We start from the raw sequence: 16,299 nt of genomic DNA on the forward strand, positions 1-16,299 counted from the left end.
CAACCTATGCGGCCGCAGTGGGCCCCGCACTTTCATAGGCCCCGCGCTAACTCTATTAGTAAATTATTAAATTAAACCATTTTAACTTATAACAGGGTTTCTGCGGTCTCCTGATTTTCCAGAAGCTCCTGAAAATCTCCTGAAATTGCAAAGTATACGAAAAGTATATGAAAATCTCCTGAAATAAAATATTCTGAAAATTCAAAACATGTTCTGAAAAATAGACAAAATTGTAATTTCGGTGTGTCATTCAATATGGAAAACACCAATCCTAGTCGCGATAAAAATAAAACGGCATTCTCAGCTTTCATGTAATAAAAATAATAGGGCGAATTGTAACCAAAACAGTAAGTTCCAATACTTAATTCACTGTAATAGTCACTGGCATACAAATATAGATCTAAATCTATCTCAATCTCTTAAAAAAAATCAAAAGCGATATTTTGATAGTCTAGAGCAGTGGTTCCCAAACTTTTTTCTCTCGTAGACCCCTTGCCTTGTTTTCTGGTTTTCGGTAGACCCCCTGTTTAACTTACAATTTTTTTCAAATTCAACAACATTGTTTTACAACTAATTTCTATCTGTAGTGAGTTGAAAAGTGAAAAAGTAATTTAAAGCTACATATTAAATTATAGAGATCTATCTTTTTTTTTTATTGATAAAATTCAAATTGAAACCAATTAAAATAAAAATTAATATGTACTGCAGGAATCACCAGACACACTGGAAATGTCTTTTTGCAGGTTTATCATCCGTTGCTCCAGATGTTGTGTTTCAAATAGGAATTTGTTGTTCAATGAAGTAGTGCTTCAAACATTAAATATTAATTAATAAAGTTTTCGCAAAGAGCAGTTTCTGGCGTATTTCTTGATCTTTCAAGTGTTGCTCATATATTGAGTCCTCAAACATGTTATCACTATCAGGAGAAGGGGCGAAGCCAGTAAGCGTCAAGCATGAAGGGCTCATTAGCCTTGGCTGGCTACCCACCTAGCCGAAGTAAAACTGAATTCAAAACTCTCCAGCCTTGCAACTAAATTCAAACATGGGAAAGGTTTTGTGGGTCAATCCTGAGTAAAAAAAAAAGAAAGGAGCCGGCGACTCTAATGCAGTTTGCAACACACATCACTACACCCTGTCATAGCCTGTGACACCGCTGATCCCAAACTGTATATATGTCGTTTGCAAAGAATAATAAGCTTTTAATTTTATAACTCATGCCACCGACGTGTCCTTGAACTGTAGTGTTGCTTAAAGCAGTTCTTTTAATAATACCAGGTGTAGGTTTGTGTGAAACAGTGTTTACAACTACAACGCTGGTAAAATCAATGTTTTACCTTTAATGTTTTACGTGTTTTGTCATAAAAAAGTGAAGTTTCCCTTTCAGATCTTGTGATGGTGTTAAGATTATCTGTTTCTTTGGCCAACGGTTAACGAGCATGGTGTCATGTGGCCAGCACAACGACCAACCGCCTTTACTTTTCCTAACATAAGTCAGGTACCCATTAGAGTTGGGTGGGCTCAGGGGAGCCTTAAAAATCATGAAATTAAAAATTCACAGAGATTCGAATCCAGGAGCCCAGGTTCAGTAGCCAAGCGCCTATTTTGCTATAAGTAAACAGATAGCGTAAGACACCCACAAACCATGATCTTCTCTATATGATGTCGAAGAGATTTTGTGGGTCTAAGTTTTTCTAATTTTTTTTTGTCAGGGTGACATTGTCTCAGTTGATTCTCAAGCGTAATTAGTTTAATATCGCCATAAAAAGGCAATTGGCAACCGCTTGTTTGATAAGGAAGGAATGAACAATTTTAAATAATCAACGCTATACAGTTTACATTTCTTTTTGCTAAACATTACTTACATGTAGACACAATTAAGTTACTTAAATAATTATTGAAATTAAATACAACAATTTTTCGTTTGAATAGCAAAATAAATTTTTAAAGGATTAACTTATGCACACATTATGTTAGTGTGAAGAATTAAATTAATAGGATGTAAATATTAAAGTCACAACGTGCTTAAATGAAATCTATTATCGTAGACCCCCGTGGACATCTCATAGACCCCCAATTTGTTTTTTCACTTTCGTAGACCACCTTGGAAGTCTTCGTAGACCCCTGGGGGTCTATATAGACCACTTTGGGAATAACTGGTCTAGAGTAAATCTAAAAGATCTCGATCTCTTAAAAAAATCAAAAGCGATATTTTGATAGTCTATAGTAAATCTAAAAGGCAGATCTGAATGTTTATCGGTTTTATGTTGGAAATCTACCTTCTATTGTAGATGTCTCGTAAAGTTAATTTGATTTTATACTAGTAAAATACGAATAAAATGCAAAAAGGAATTTATTTTCTAACAAAAAATCTTAATTTTCTTATTAGCCATTATCCTTATCCCTACACAGACTAGGCCCTGCGCAATCTGTTTCGCATAGGGCCCCGCAATCTCTAGGACCGGCCCTGGTCATATGTCTATGAATGAACAGTAATCAAAGGGGGAAAATTATCTTCTGTATCTCTTGTTTTTTTGTTCGTTTTTTTTTTAAACATTCATCTTATCTTTTGTTATTGCAATAACTTTTCTTTTTTTTTCTTGACTAGGCTATGACTATACAAAGAGTTGCGGCCCTTGTTTCTTCTGGCTGGCTTCGTAAAAGTTTATTGCAGGCCTCACGCCCTGTCCTCCTCGACACGTCCTGGGTGCCAGAGCCTCACATCGACGGCCACAAAGAATTTTACTCCAAGGGACACATTAGTGGCGCCCTTTACTTTGACCTGAAGAAGATCAGCAGCAAGCGCCCAGACTCTCCCATCGACTGCCCCGTTCCAGACCCGAGGACATTTCGGGATTACGCCCAGGAGCTAGGCATCAGGAATGGATCTCATGTCGTCGTCTACGACAGCCTGAACTCCCGCTCGAGCGTACGCTCCTGGTATTTGTTTCGCCTGTTCGGGCACGACAACGTGTCCATGCTGAACGGTGGGATGAAACAGTGGCAACGCGAAGGCAACGACGTCACCCGAGACCCAAGCGAGGCTCCGGAAAGATCCGATTTCGAGGTGAGGTTCAGAGACGATCTGCTGGTCGATTTCAAGGGCATGGAGGACATCGTCAAAAACAAGCGTGCTCAGATCGTGGACACCAGACCGAAGTCTGGCGGCTTCTATCCGACGGCGGAAGACAAGTCAGGCGGGCATATGCCTGGAGCTAAAAGCATTCCCTTCACGGACTTTTTCAACGAAGATGGGACATTCAAGGCAGACCCGGACTTGAAACAGATGATGATTTCCGCTGGCATTGACATGACCAAACCAACCGTGGCCACCTGTCAACGGGGAATGACTGCCTGCGCCATGGTGATGGCGGCCTTCAATTTGGGCAATGAAAAGCTGCCCGTGTACAATGGCTCGTGGTTGGAGTGGAGCGTCCTGGCAGATCCCAATCACGTGATACGAGAACCTCAACGGATGCAAACGTAATGCTCGAGATATTAATTGGAATTCCCGTTTTTTTTTTCTGTGGTCGCACATGTAACTTTTTTTTTTTCTGTGGTGCGCACATGTAACTTTTTTTTCTCTCTCAAATACAGTGTACCATGAAGATTGTACTGAGCCGCCACAGCTGTTTTATTAGGCCTGTGTTTGAATACAATTTTGCATGAGAAATCCAATATAGATATTATAAACTTTGTATTAACATTTCTATTTGAAAAAGAAAAATACTTTAATGTGATTAATATTTATGACTTCATTTATTATGTTAGCTTATTGTAGTATTATCTTTAGTTTAAATGTAAGATTTATTACTGGCAAAATTACATTAATTTTTTTTTCACTAATTTCCACATCAATAGATTCAGAATTTCCTTTTAAGAAGAGGACAAACTGTACTATTAAATGGCTCCAAATCTACACCATTAACTGTGAACTCAGGTGTACTTCAAATAAAAGTCTTTTCCGATACTCTTTCTGATTTACATAAGTGTCTACCGACTAGCATTAGTTCAGGAACAAAAGTAAACTTATTAGCAGAAGATTGCACAATAATAACAACACAAGAAAGTTTACAAAGAGAATCTGTATAATTATAGAAATGGAAATCAAATAGGAGCATGGCTTTTCACCCAAAAAAAATGCCAGTTATTAAGAGTAACAAAAAAAAAAAAAAAGAACAAATCTAACACAATTAAAGACTAAATATTTTATTCATGGTTAACCGATAACACATTTACTTAACGTATCAAGGTGTTATGATAAATGAAGTTACTATTGAACCCCCATATTAGCAAAATTATTAAAAAATCAAACTTAGCATTAAATTTATAGTTTATTACAATATTTTTTTACAAATCAAATAAGTACATAGAACTAAAATGTTATTTAACCTTGGTTAGGCCATTATTAGAAATGGGTTCTCTATTTGGAACTCAAGAAAACATAAAGAAACTAGAACAAACGCAAAATAGCGCCTTACGATCAAACGAATATTTACATTGGATTAGAGCAGTGATGCCCAACCTTGTACGGTCTGCGGGCCTTTTTAATTTCCGACACTCGTGTCGCGGGCCACATCAATGAAAAGATGAAAAAAAATGAAATAAACTATTTCAATAGCTTATTACAACCCCGTGGCTCTAGTAGATAATGCAGCGTAGAAAATATTTGTTGGTATCACACGAAATCACGAAAAGCCCTAGTTTTTTAAGTCAATCAGTTTCAGTTGCAGATCAGTCGGGGCACTCCTCAGACTCAGTAAAAAACATTTCGAAATCTGCTTCTCTGTCGGAACAAGCGTTGTCTCATTTAGTTTTGAATGGCGATTTGTACCATAACTTCCACTTGTTTTGCAATTGTCATGCGAGAAAGACTGGCGGCTTTAGCTGCATTTTTTTAGCAATAATTTCTGTAAGCAAGAAGCTCTGTAGTTCGCCTTTACCACCAACTAATTTTCTTGTCTCTTTTTGCTAAATATTTTCGTCAATGGCTCAAATCACTCAACTAGGCGTATATTAGCAATCTTTTTCTTTGCAGCCCAAACCTACAATGTTGCCATATTTTTTAATGTTTTGGTTTACAAATGTCTTTTTATGTTATGCTCTTAAAAAGAAGCCAGAAAAAAAGCAGCCATTTTGTCTGTGACAGAAAATAAACAGCAGCCACTTTGTCTGTGACAGAAAATAAACAGCAGCCACTTTGTCTGTGACAGAAAATAAACAGCAGCCACTTTGTCTGTACCAAAATATAAACAGCAGCCACTTTGTCTGTACCAGAAAATAAACAGCAGCCACTTTATCTGTGCCAAAATATAAACAGCAGCCACTTTGTCTGTACCAAAATATAAACAGTAACCACTTTGTCTGTGCTAGAAAAAAAACAGCAGCCACTTTGTTTGTACCAAAATATAAACAGCAGCCACTTTGTCTGTGCCAGAAAATAAACAGCAGCCACTTTGTCTGTACCAAAATCTAATCAGCAGCCACTTTGTCTGTGCCAGAAAATAAAAAGCAGCCACTTTGTCTGTACCAAAATATAAACAGCAGCCACTTTGTCTGTACCAAAATATAAACAGCAGCCACTTTGTCTGTACCAAAATATAAACAGCAGCCACTTTGTCTGTACCAGAAAATAAACAGCAGCCACTTTGTCTGTACCAGAAAATAAACAGCAGCCACTTTGTCTGAACAATTAAACCGTTGAATTATTATCAAAAAAAGTAAAGATCTGCCACTTTTTCTAGAAGTTTCTTCATTTAGAGTCTACTCGCATGGACACATAAAGAACACGAACCATAAGAATGCAGTAATGATGCCCTGTGTTATACACCCAAGATGTCAAGGACACGGCCAACTTGAATGAATAAAAATAACTGTCAACTATGGTCGCCGAATAATAAACGTCTAGGAAAACTAATATGAATATAAGGACTATATTACATTTGAATGAAATCCATTCATCTCTATTTTTATTTTCTACACTTTGTTCCGATGTTCGGCGGGCCGGATGAAACCACGTCGCGGGCCGGATATGGCCCGCGGGCCGTAGTTTGAGCATCACTGGATTTGAGTGATAATGGCAATGTCTTCGATTCCAAAGATTAAGGAAGAGTGCACTGTCTCACGTGACTAGGCAAACCCAGTTGCTTATTAGAGGAACACCATTGGTAACATCACTTAATTTAGAGACCCTTCAGGAGTGGGATATATAATAGAGATTTAAGTTGTCAATATTATAGCTATATTAATCAATAGTCATGAGACTTTCTCTGGCACTGCCGGCAGCTAGAATCCTTATTGAGAATTAATTTAGGCTTAGCATTAAAGGGGTCTACGAAGGAGTCTTCCAAAATCTTTCGCTAACCAACTTTTTGCTGCTGTGAGCTCTTTTGCAGACTGTGCCAAGGAAAAATAGTGTGTTGTTCTCTTAAGTTGTTCAGTACTGCCATATAGGGTGTTGGTTATTCTTGGGTTGTAGTGGTAGTAGGGTCTGCCTAAGATGGATTAGGAAGGGCATTCAAAGAGGATATAGTTTACAGTTTCATAAGGGTGGGCTCAGTTTGTTTCCATAGTCATTTCTTTGTACAATGATATCAATTTAGCAGACTCGCAGCTGTACCGCTCTCTGACAGGGACAAAAAAAACGATCTTTTTTATGTTCAGGGCATCGAATAATTATCAAAGATCAGTTAACTCCATTCTTTCGATAAGGGTTGGGGTTATTATTTAATCTTGTATTTGATTCTTTAATGAATTCTCTCTTCCCAATAATGTTATGTACACATGTGTTCTCCTATTTAACGATACTATTTTTGATTTGACTCCCTTAAATTAAGTTAATTTTTGGTTTTATAAACTTGTATTTGTGTTAAATAAAACGAGCATGCCTTCTATAATCCTATACCGGCAGTAACGTTTTCTTATCAGAAACAAAAATGTTATTGAAGTTTAATCATAACAAGGTAGAATGTAAAAAGGGAAAAAATAAAATGAACAATTCTATCAGAACGTGGAAAAAGAATTACGGAGATAAAGAGTTAAAGTAATTTTTTTTAACTTTTTATTGTTATATATGCGAAGAGAAGATGAAAATCAATATATACAGAAATCTATTTTTAAATCGTTACTCTGGGTTTATTTGAGTTAAAAAAAAAAGTCCCCACTTCTGCTCAACACCTGCAGACGAATACTTCTGCCAATAGCAATCCGTCATGAAGGCTGAAGACAGGGGAGATAATTAGTTTCCCTAATGTTGTCGAGAGGACAAAGCACTGTTTACTACAGTTACGGCGCCTGTCTTTGACCAGACGTCAACCGAGTTTACCCTTACGTCACACCTGACGTTCACGCGTCTGACTTAGATCTACTTCCGTTCCGTTTCCGCTCACCTAGATTTGTGGGGTTTTTTTTGGATTGTGGGAGGGGTGAGGGCGCTTTTTGTATTTGACCTTGTGACAAATTGTCTATTAGTTAAAATAAGCACTTCAAGAAGTAATGAAGTTAGCACTAGGGCAGGATTTACGACAATGGATGGAGCCCTTATGCGACTCCACAACATAATAAAAAAAGAAGAAAAGAAAAGAGGGAAAGCAGGGGAAAGAAAGAGAAGAAGAAAGAAGAAAAGAAAAAGAAAAGAGAAAAAGAAAGAGAAAAAGAAAAAGAAAGAGAAAAAGAAAAGAGAAAAAGAAAGAGAAAGACAAAAAGAAAAAGAAAAAGAAAAGAGAACAAGAAAGAGAAAGAGAAAAAGAAAAAAAGAAAAAGAAAGAGAAAAGAAAAAGAAAGAAAAAGAAAAGAGAAAAGAAAGAGAAAAAGAAAGAGAAAAAGAAAAAAAGAAAAGAGGGAAAGCAGGGGAAAGAAAGAGAAGAAGAAAGAAGAAAAGAAAAAGAAAAAAAGAAAAAGAAAGAAAAAAGAAAAAGAAAGAGAAAAAGAAAAGAGAAAAGAAAAAGAAAAGAGAAAAGAAAAGAGAAAAAAAGAGAAAAAGAAAGAGAAAAAGAAAAAAAAGAAAAAGAAAGAGAAAAAGAAAAGAGAAAAAGCAAGAGAAAAAGAAAAGAGAAAAAGAAAGAGAAAAAGAAAGAGAAAAAGAAAGAGAAAAAGAAAAAAAAAAGAAAAGAGAAAAGACAGAGAAAAAGAGAAAATGATAGTTTTCTAGAAGAAAAAAACAGAAACATTAAGTAAAACTTGTGTGAGTCTGGGAACCAGGAAGCCGACAGTCCTCTCAAGTTCTGCAGTCCAAGGTTCGCAAGCATACAGAAATGTCGCCATCACCAGGAACTTTAGTACCGAAGGGCTTTCCGATATTTTCATCCATGGCGGAAAATCTATAAATAGCCAGCTTTTTGGTGTATCCGGTGTACAAACTACAGGAAGTGTTAATAGACTCTGTTATTGTAGCACTGCAGAATCAAGCTCTTCAAATTGTTACTTTAGTTGGTAATTTCTTAAAGCTTAATTTAGCGTGCTTGCCATTGTTTAGTTTCTCTTGACAATCTCCCATTACTTTGGTCTTGCTCTAGTGTTGAACGCCAAGCTGTAGTATAGACAATGCCATTCTAACTAGACTTAAAGATGGCTTTGAGATATTTAAGACTTTTTACACATATTTTATAAAATACAGACGCTACTTCAAAAAAAGATGACTACGTACTGCGCGTGTTCCTAAGTAAATCGAGCATATGGAATGAGAAATGTGCCTTTATCTTTGTGTCTTTGTGAGTATTTTATAAGGTTTTGTTTTTGTATTGGAAGATTATGGTTCAGTGTTTTATGTATCATTGCTACTTTACTTTTAAGTCTTCTTAAGGCTTTCTGACTTTTTACTTAAGGTGTTAGTCGGTCAATCGTCAGTTTTTCACCTCCATGGTAAAATCCAGTTTATTGTATGTAATAATTTTTTATTCTAAATGAGTTCACATTTCATATGCCGAAAGTCATCGAGTCAACTAGCTGTTGTTACCAGTCGTTGGCTTGAAGCACCAAACTGCTGGTAGACAACTAAACAGCATAATAGATCTGAACAAATAAACTTGAAAAACTTTAATAACTTCCTTGTGAACATTACTAAATATAACTTTATTTATAATATAGCCAAATAACACTGATACGAGATAAACTAAATGAATTAGACTTTGGTATTTATATATTTTTTAACAAAACCTAGCTCACTACAATAACACAACTACACAACCGTAGAGTCTCACGTTCTAGAGTCGTCTCCCTTAACAAATACCAAATAACAACAATGCCACCTATGTTGTATCATACACAACCAATCGCTAACATCTTCTCAGCGTCACCATAGAAACACACACACAAATTAATATCGAAACACAAATTACATTCATAAAAGAAACTATAAAAGCGTATTAAAATACTATAAATGAAATCAAATACATTCCTAAATAACGTGAGAAATAAATACAATTTGTGTGTGTGTGTGTTTCTTGTGTGTAAACAACCGCGAGTGCAGATCTTGTGTGGGCTATCAGAGAAATCAGTTTTCAAAGCGGCTCAAAACAAACTAAGACATAGATCAGAGGATTAACTCTCATCTCCCTGACGTTACAAAGAACACAGGATTAACTCTCGTCTCCCTGAAGTTTCTGGCCTAAAAAATCTTCAAAGAACATACAAAGAAATAAACAAACTTAAGACACAGATACAAGACATTCGGAAGAGCATACTACTCGACCAGGCAGCCATTAAGGTAGGGTTCGAACTCCTGTCCGAAGCACAGACCACACGATTACACGCAACCATCCAGATCAGACGAGGTTTATGTGGGTGATTGGGACGTCCTGTGATTGATCTATTATTAAAAACAGATTAATGTTACATACATTGACATTTACATCTAGAATGATATTCAAAAAAAATAGAAGAAGAGTCTATGAATATTCTCCATCTCTTTAGCTTACACAACCAAATCATCCGCTCACCTACACTCCATAACAATACTTGTATTTTTTTTTTATGCGAGTGCTCCTGTTTTATGTCTAACCTTTCAAATTAATTAAAGTCATAGGAAATAGAACTATAACAATAAACTTACACACACATTTAGAGAGGACATATAGCCTGGGGATTGCCTGGGACAAGTCCGAAAGAGAAAGAGAGCTTTGGAGACAGGAAACAAGACAGTAGTTACTCCAGTGTGGTGAACAGCTCCGAGTTGATCACTGCCCAATTGGTACGTACTTTGGGCGATTTAGAGAGAACCTCGATTGGATATGCCGCCCCTGCAGAGATGACGGGGAAAAAGTAGAGCAGATCATCTCGGAATATGTCGCATAGTGTAGAAGAGACAGAGAGAGAGGGAAGGAGGGAGACAGAGGAAGAGACAGAGCGAGGGAGAGAGAGAGGTAAAACTGGCTCATAATGGAGTTCAGGACATGAGGACCCTTAGGACATATTTTCCTTGTCCCTTTATGTGTTGCGAGGGATTATATTCTTCTCTCCTAATTGACGATACAATCACTTATTCCACCACATTAAATTATTTTTTTTGGTTTTATAAACATTAATTTGTGTTATATAAAAAGAATATGGATTCCCATTTAATTCTATACCAAATAAAATATTTTTTATAACAAAGTTCTGAAAGCTGAATTATAACAAGGAAGTGAACTCCAAATGAGCCAATAAATTATTCCGTAGGATGGTACGGGATCATTAAAAGAGAAAAAGAGTTCTGTCTCGCGGTTATCTCGTCACAAAATGGTTTTTAAACGAGATTTCCTGGACATTCAACCTAATAATAGGACGAACTTAAGGAAGCAAAGGTATTCAATCCATTCTTCTATGTTTCTGTCTTTAGATCGAATTGTTTTACGAACTAGTCTTAACCTGTTTTGAGCTTTTTCTTTGGTACAAACTTGCTGAACACTTTTGTTGTACAATGGAACTAATCTAGACCTAGATCTGGACGAAGTTCTTCTGATACTTGTGCTGTCAAAACAAAGCACAAAGATACAAACAAGATTGTTGAGTCACTCTTCTCTTCTTTGGCTTTTCCTTTAAAAAAAAAGTGATCACGTGTTTACAAATAGGCAGAGGAAAAAATTAGTAAAAAAAAAAACAAAACACAAGAAAATAAAACAAAAATACTTAAAAACATACACACACACAGACATTGATGCAAACTATTGTCAAACTTTGTGGTGCAACTGTCTATGCAAACTATTGTCAAACTTTGTGGTGCAACTGTTTATGCAAGCTATTGTCAACCTTTGTGGTGCTACTGACTAAGAAATAATAAAGATTGTGCTTTGATCTTAGGTCCAAGCGGGTTGTTTTGAACTGAGGCAGTACAAGCTAACTAGTTTTCTTTGATTTCGGGGTTAACGAGAATATTGTGAGGCTAAACCAACGACTTTTCTTAAATGGTGCCATTTAAGTATCAGAGCTACGAGGATTAGACACTTGAGTGTTGTCCAATCCGTAACGTCACAGGTGGTGACGTCAGACTTCTGACGTGGCAATGTTATTAGAATGACCAGCTAGATCCTCCGAGGAAGAGAATGTTGACGATGGATTGGTGGAATAGACCACTGCGTCACGCTAGGAGCTAACACAATGTTGATGGTCAAACTTGTGTCATAGATCGAAAGCACACCTGTCGCTAGCCTCTGTCCTTAACACATACATGTTACCCCCCCCCCCACATTTAAATACTCACACACAACATCGATCACACACACACACGTACACACGCTAATATGAGCGGTACATGGTGCAAACAGAAGTATAAAGTTTCAAACAGTTCACGGAGCCTGTTATTGTTGTTGCAGACTCTGGAGACATCAAGTTTCGACATTTGAAATATTACAGACGAAAAGAGAGACAAAAGAATGTTTTTTTTTCTTCTTTCACTTTTGTCTAGCTCTAGACTCGTAGAGATTTACTAGAGACAAAAATGACTTTAAAAAACAAAAAGTCTTCAGTAATCAGCACGCTCTGTCTATTTTTAGCTCCATTCACTTCCTTCTATTTTTAACTCTGTGAAACAAAAAAGGTATGTAAAAACTTACAAAAAAAAAAAAAAAACCCTCCATCCCCAGGAAAAAAAAACTTTTTTATAAATAATCAGAAGACAAAGCATTTGATTACCCGTAAAAGCATCTTTGTTTTTTTCTTTTATTGGCTGATCTTAAGTGCATTATGGACAGTTTTTTTTTCTTTTATTGGCTGATCTCAAGTGCATTATGGCCAGTTTTGTTTTTCTTTTATTGGCTGATCTCAAGTGCATTATGGACAGTTTTTTTTTCTTTTATTGGCTGATCTCAAGTGCATTATGGACAGTTTTTTTTTCTTTTATTGGCTGATCTCAAGTGCATTATGGTCAGTTTTGTTTTTACCAAACTGTAGTTATTGTTTTTACCTACTATTTTTCTTATAAATAATTTGTTGACATCCCACCCCATAGAATAGTAAAATTATGGTATGAGAGCTGAAAATACACGAGTCTCTTTAATGGAGTAGGAGACACACAAGGGCAAGGCTCTTTGATGGGATGAGAATCACAGACGTCTTTTTTGATCTTCTACATATTGCATGAGTATCCATTCTCTTCCATGGATGTATGGATGACGGACTGCGGTGAGCGGCTTGGGCATGCATGGCAAGGCGCATAATGTATCCGAGTGGATCTCGTGCCACGAACTACATTCCTTCTCTATAGTACCATATATATGTTATTTGTATAATTTGTTTAAAAATTAATATGATTTATTTATGGTGTAAGGAGAATACAATCTGATCAGAAAAATTAAATCTATTTTGGATAATGATAGTTGATTTAATACAATGTTAACTATAGAAAAGAGTTAACTTTGGAGAACTTTGGTAAAAATCAGAGAGGAGGCCATATTCAGAATGGAAGGAGATTATTTTATATATATATTTTTAAAAACATTAATTGATATGGAAACCTAAACCTCATCAGACAACTACCCAAAGGAAAATACTTTCTCCAGATACCATGAATGAGAGATAGAGATTGAGAGATTGAGTATTTACAATTTGAAAACGTCAGGGGAGGCTACACCCCCTCCCCTTCTCTCCGTAAACGTCTAGTTTGTATGTTGAATTGTGGGTTTTTTAATAGTATGTACTTCATCAACTTCATGGATTTTGATATTCCTTCTCCATTCCGGGAGATTTAAAATAGAACGCGTCAACATCATCACACATTTATTCATTTCCAAAGAAGTGTAATGGACTGAATGGCTGGCCATTGGATCCAGGACTTATTTTTATTTAACGTGGTGTCCATTTTAATTAGTCCATGTAGGAAAATCCCTTGTTTATTTACCCTCAAAATGGCAGAAGACGTTTTGACTTTAGCCTGCAATGTCCCCCCAACCTCACTGTGTGCACTTTTTTCCAGTGGGTCTTACGGATCGTATGTGTGTGTGTGTGTTTCTGTGATGATGGTGGGAAGATGTTAGCGAATGGTTGGGCATGATGCAACATGCCTGGCATTGTCGTCACTTGGTCTTAGTTAGGAGAGACGACTTCACAACGTGAGACTGAAAGGTTGCGTAATTCTAGTGAGTAAGATTTTGTTAAGAAATATTGTTACTGGGGTCTACTACATTTATTTAATTTATCACAAGTTGATTTTGTCTAGATTATAAATAAGGCTCCATTTCGTATTCACTACAAGGGAAAATTATTTGGGTTGTTTGAAGTTTTTTTTTTAGTTAAGCTATATTACACCTTCGAAGGTTTAGTTGTCTACCAGCAGTTTGGTGCTACAAGTCAACGACCGGTAACAACAGTGGTGTGGGGGGGGGGAGGGGTTTATAAACAAAGTTTTTGTTCCAACGTTGCCAGTATATATTGATGACACAAAAGATAGAACAGCAGCAAATAACACATTGGACGGAGACATCCTGAAGGGTGATTGATAGGAATTTTCATATCGACTTAATGTTATCTGTGGAGGCGCGGTGGTTGAGTGGTAAAGCGCTTGGCTTCCGAATCGGTATCCGGGGTTCGAATCCTGGTGAAGACTGATATTTTTAATTTCGGGATCTTCGTGAGCCCCTGAGTCCACCCAGCTCTAGTGGGTACCTGACATTAGTTGGTGAAAAGTAACGGCTGTTGGTCGTTGTGCCGGCCACATGACAACCTCGTTAACCGTAGGAAAAGAATCAGATAATCTTTACATCAACTGCAATATAGACCATAAGGTCTGAAAGGGGAACTTTTTTTAAATGTTGTCTGTGCCGCCGGTGGTGGTCACATTGAGCATTTGTAAAGCCTGAAATAAAAACTTGAAGTTATATACTTGTGTTCAGCTAGGTATCAATGTTTTTTTTTTCATTTTTGAAATATAGCCCATTTTTTTAAAACATCGTATACCATATTGAAACCTGCCTCTTTACCTACAATACATACAAAACAGACGACTGATGACCCATGGGTGGACCATTCGGTGTTTACAAATTACCTTTGTAATTTTGTTTAAATTAGTCTCACATTTTATAGCATGATATTTCAAAGTCTCACGTACTTAGATCTGCCTAAAAATAGATAATTTTAGTGTTAATTCAATTAATTAAAAGCTTTTTTTAAAATGTTGAAATTCTGACGCGTTTTGCAATGGCTTACATTTACTTCATCTATCTCTCCCAGTTAAGGGGAGACGATTACGTCGTCTTGGAAACAATCTTCGTCGAGAGATTTAGAGTTAACGCTTTGAAACGCAGATACATATTTATATCGGTTAATTTTATTTTTAGACTTGCTTGCAAGGAGAAGTAATCGTGGGAAGCCCTGCACCCCAAGAAAATGATTTAGTGTTCTCTGGAGTCAAACAGTGGAAAACGATTATCTCCCTCAACCCTGCTACGGGTCAAGTTATATTTGTAAGCAATGGTGTTTTTTTTAGAGCAAAAATTATGCGCTTAACAAAACGTGTACACAGTTTCACAGCAATGTATTCTGTGACTTTTTATTTGTATGTTTGTATGTTGTTTATCTTTTCGCGTGTTTAATATTACAATGGCTTGGCAGGAAGCAGTGGCGTTGCAACCATGGAGCGAAGGGGTGGGGGTGGTCATTGCGACTGGGACTGCGACGAATAGGGGCCCATTTAGACATACTTCCTTAGGTTCTAGCCCCCCACGTTTTGGTTCATAAGGCGGCAAGCTGTCTCCCCAGAGATCGGTCGTAGGCGACTTTCATAAATCTCTTACCAGCTGGTGCCCACAGATTTTAGGTCTTCTACGAATGTGCTATTGAAAGATAATCGCCCATTACATTCGAGAAGATGTACACGCCTAGGGTGTCAAGACATCCGTAAGAGGTCGCTACTAAATTAAGTGCCAGGACACTATTTCATGCGAAGGGGGTTCGATGAAACTGGGCCCACGACCATTATGTGCTTACAGCCAGTGACGGAACCAGGGCTAGTTTTTTTCTTTTTTATTGTGTTTGTGCCCATAGCTCGTGCAAATTTGGAGCCCACATGAGCCCTTGGGGATGACACTTTGCATTTTTGTGAAGCCGATTTCAAACTATTTGTGTTGGTGGTCGTTTGGTAAATGTACAGACTTCTCGATTTTTGTTACACACTAAGTTTGTTTTATGTGTGTGTGTGGGGGGGGGTGGTAAAAACATATTTTATTATTGCTATTACTTGTAAGAGGTAGCTAGTAAATTGAGTGTCAGGACACTGTTACTTGTAAGAGGTAGCTAGTAAATTGAGTGTCAGGACACTGTTACTTGTAAGAGGTAGCTAGTAAATTGAGTGTCAGGACACTGTTACTTGTAAGAGGTAGCTAGTAAATTGAGTGTCAGGACACTGTTACTTGTAAGAGGTAGCTAGTAAATTGAGTGTCAGGACACTGTTACTTGTAAGAGGTAGCTAGTAAATTGAGTGTCAGGACACTGTTACTTGTAAGAGGTAGCTAGTAAATTGAGTGTCAGGACACTGTTACTTGTAAGAGGTAGCTAGTAAATTGAGTGTCAGGACACTGTTACTTGTAAGAGGTTGATACTAAATTAAAAAAAAAAAAAGAAAAAAAAATAGACGGTTTCTCAGTGTGCTGGCCACAGTACATCCTCATAAACCGTAAGCCAAGGAAACACGGAGATCACTTTTACCTCTCACACAGATATGTTCAGCTGGAATTTTAGCTCCAAATCAAACTAGTTTTGAAACTCAAATCCCCTCTGGCATATCCAGAGACGAAGTGGTGGGGATGAGGGCGCTACTTCTTGTGTGAAGAAATGAAACAGTTTATATACAAATCTTTAGTTTAGCCACTTCCAATGATTTAAGCAGATTGTAAACAT

The 16,299-nt window shown here is 37.0% G+C and overlaps 1 protein-coding gene across 4 annotated transcripts in view; it reads left to right on the forward strand.

Annotated features, from left to right (window-relative positions):
- LOC106062445 (thiosulfate sulfurtransferase-like) overlaps window positions 1–3,737 on the forward strand; it is a 65,892-nt gene extending 62,155 nt beyond the window's left edge. For all 4 annotated transcript variants that reach the window (XM_056028637.1, XM_056028636.1, XM_056028638.1 and 1 more), the window contains exon 2: window positions 2,606–3,737. In XM_056028637.1, coding sequence (XP_055884612.1) covers window positions 2,609–3,484 — 876 coding nt within the window. In that variant the 5' untranslated portion in view covers window positions 2,606–2,608 and the 3' untranslated portion in view covers window positions 3,485–3,737. The remainder of the gene's footprint in view (window positions 1–2,605) is intronic.
- The last annotated feature ends 12,562 nt before the right edge of the window (window positions 3,738–16,299 follow it).

Source organism: Biomphalaria glabrata, chromosome 5 (genome assembly GCF_947242115.1).
Source record: "Biomphalaria glabrata chromosome 5, xgBioGlab47.1, whole genome shotgun sequence".
Lineage (NCBI taxonomy): Eukaryota > Metazoa > Mollusca > Gastropoda > Planorbidae > Biomphalaria > Biomphalaria glabrata.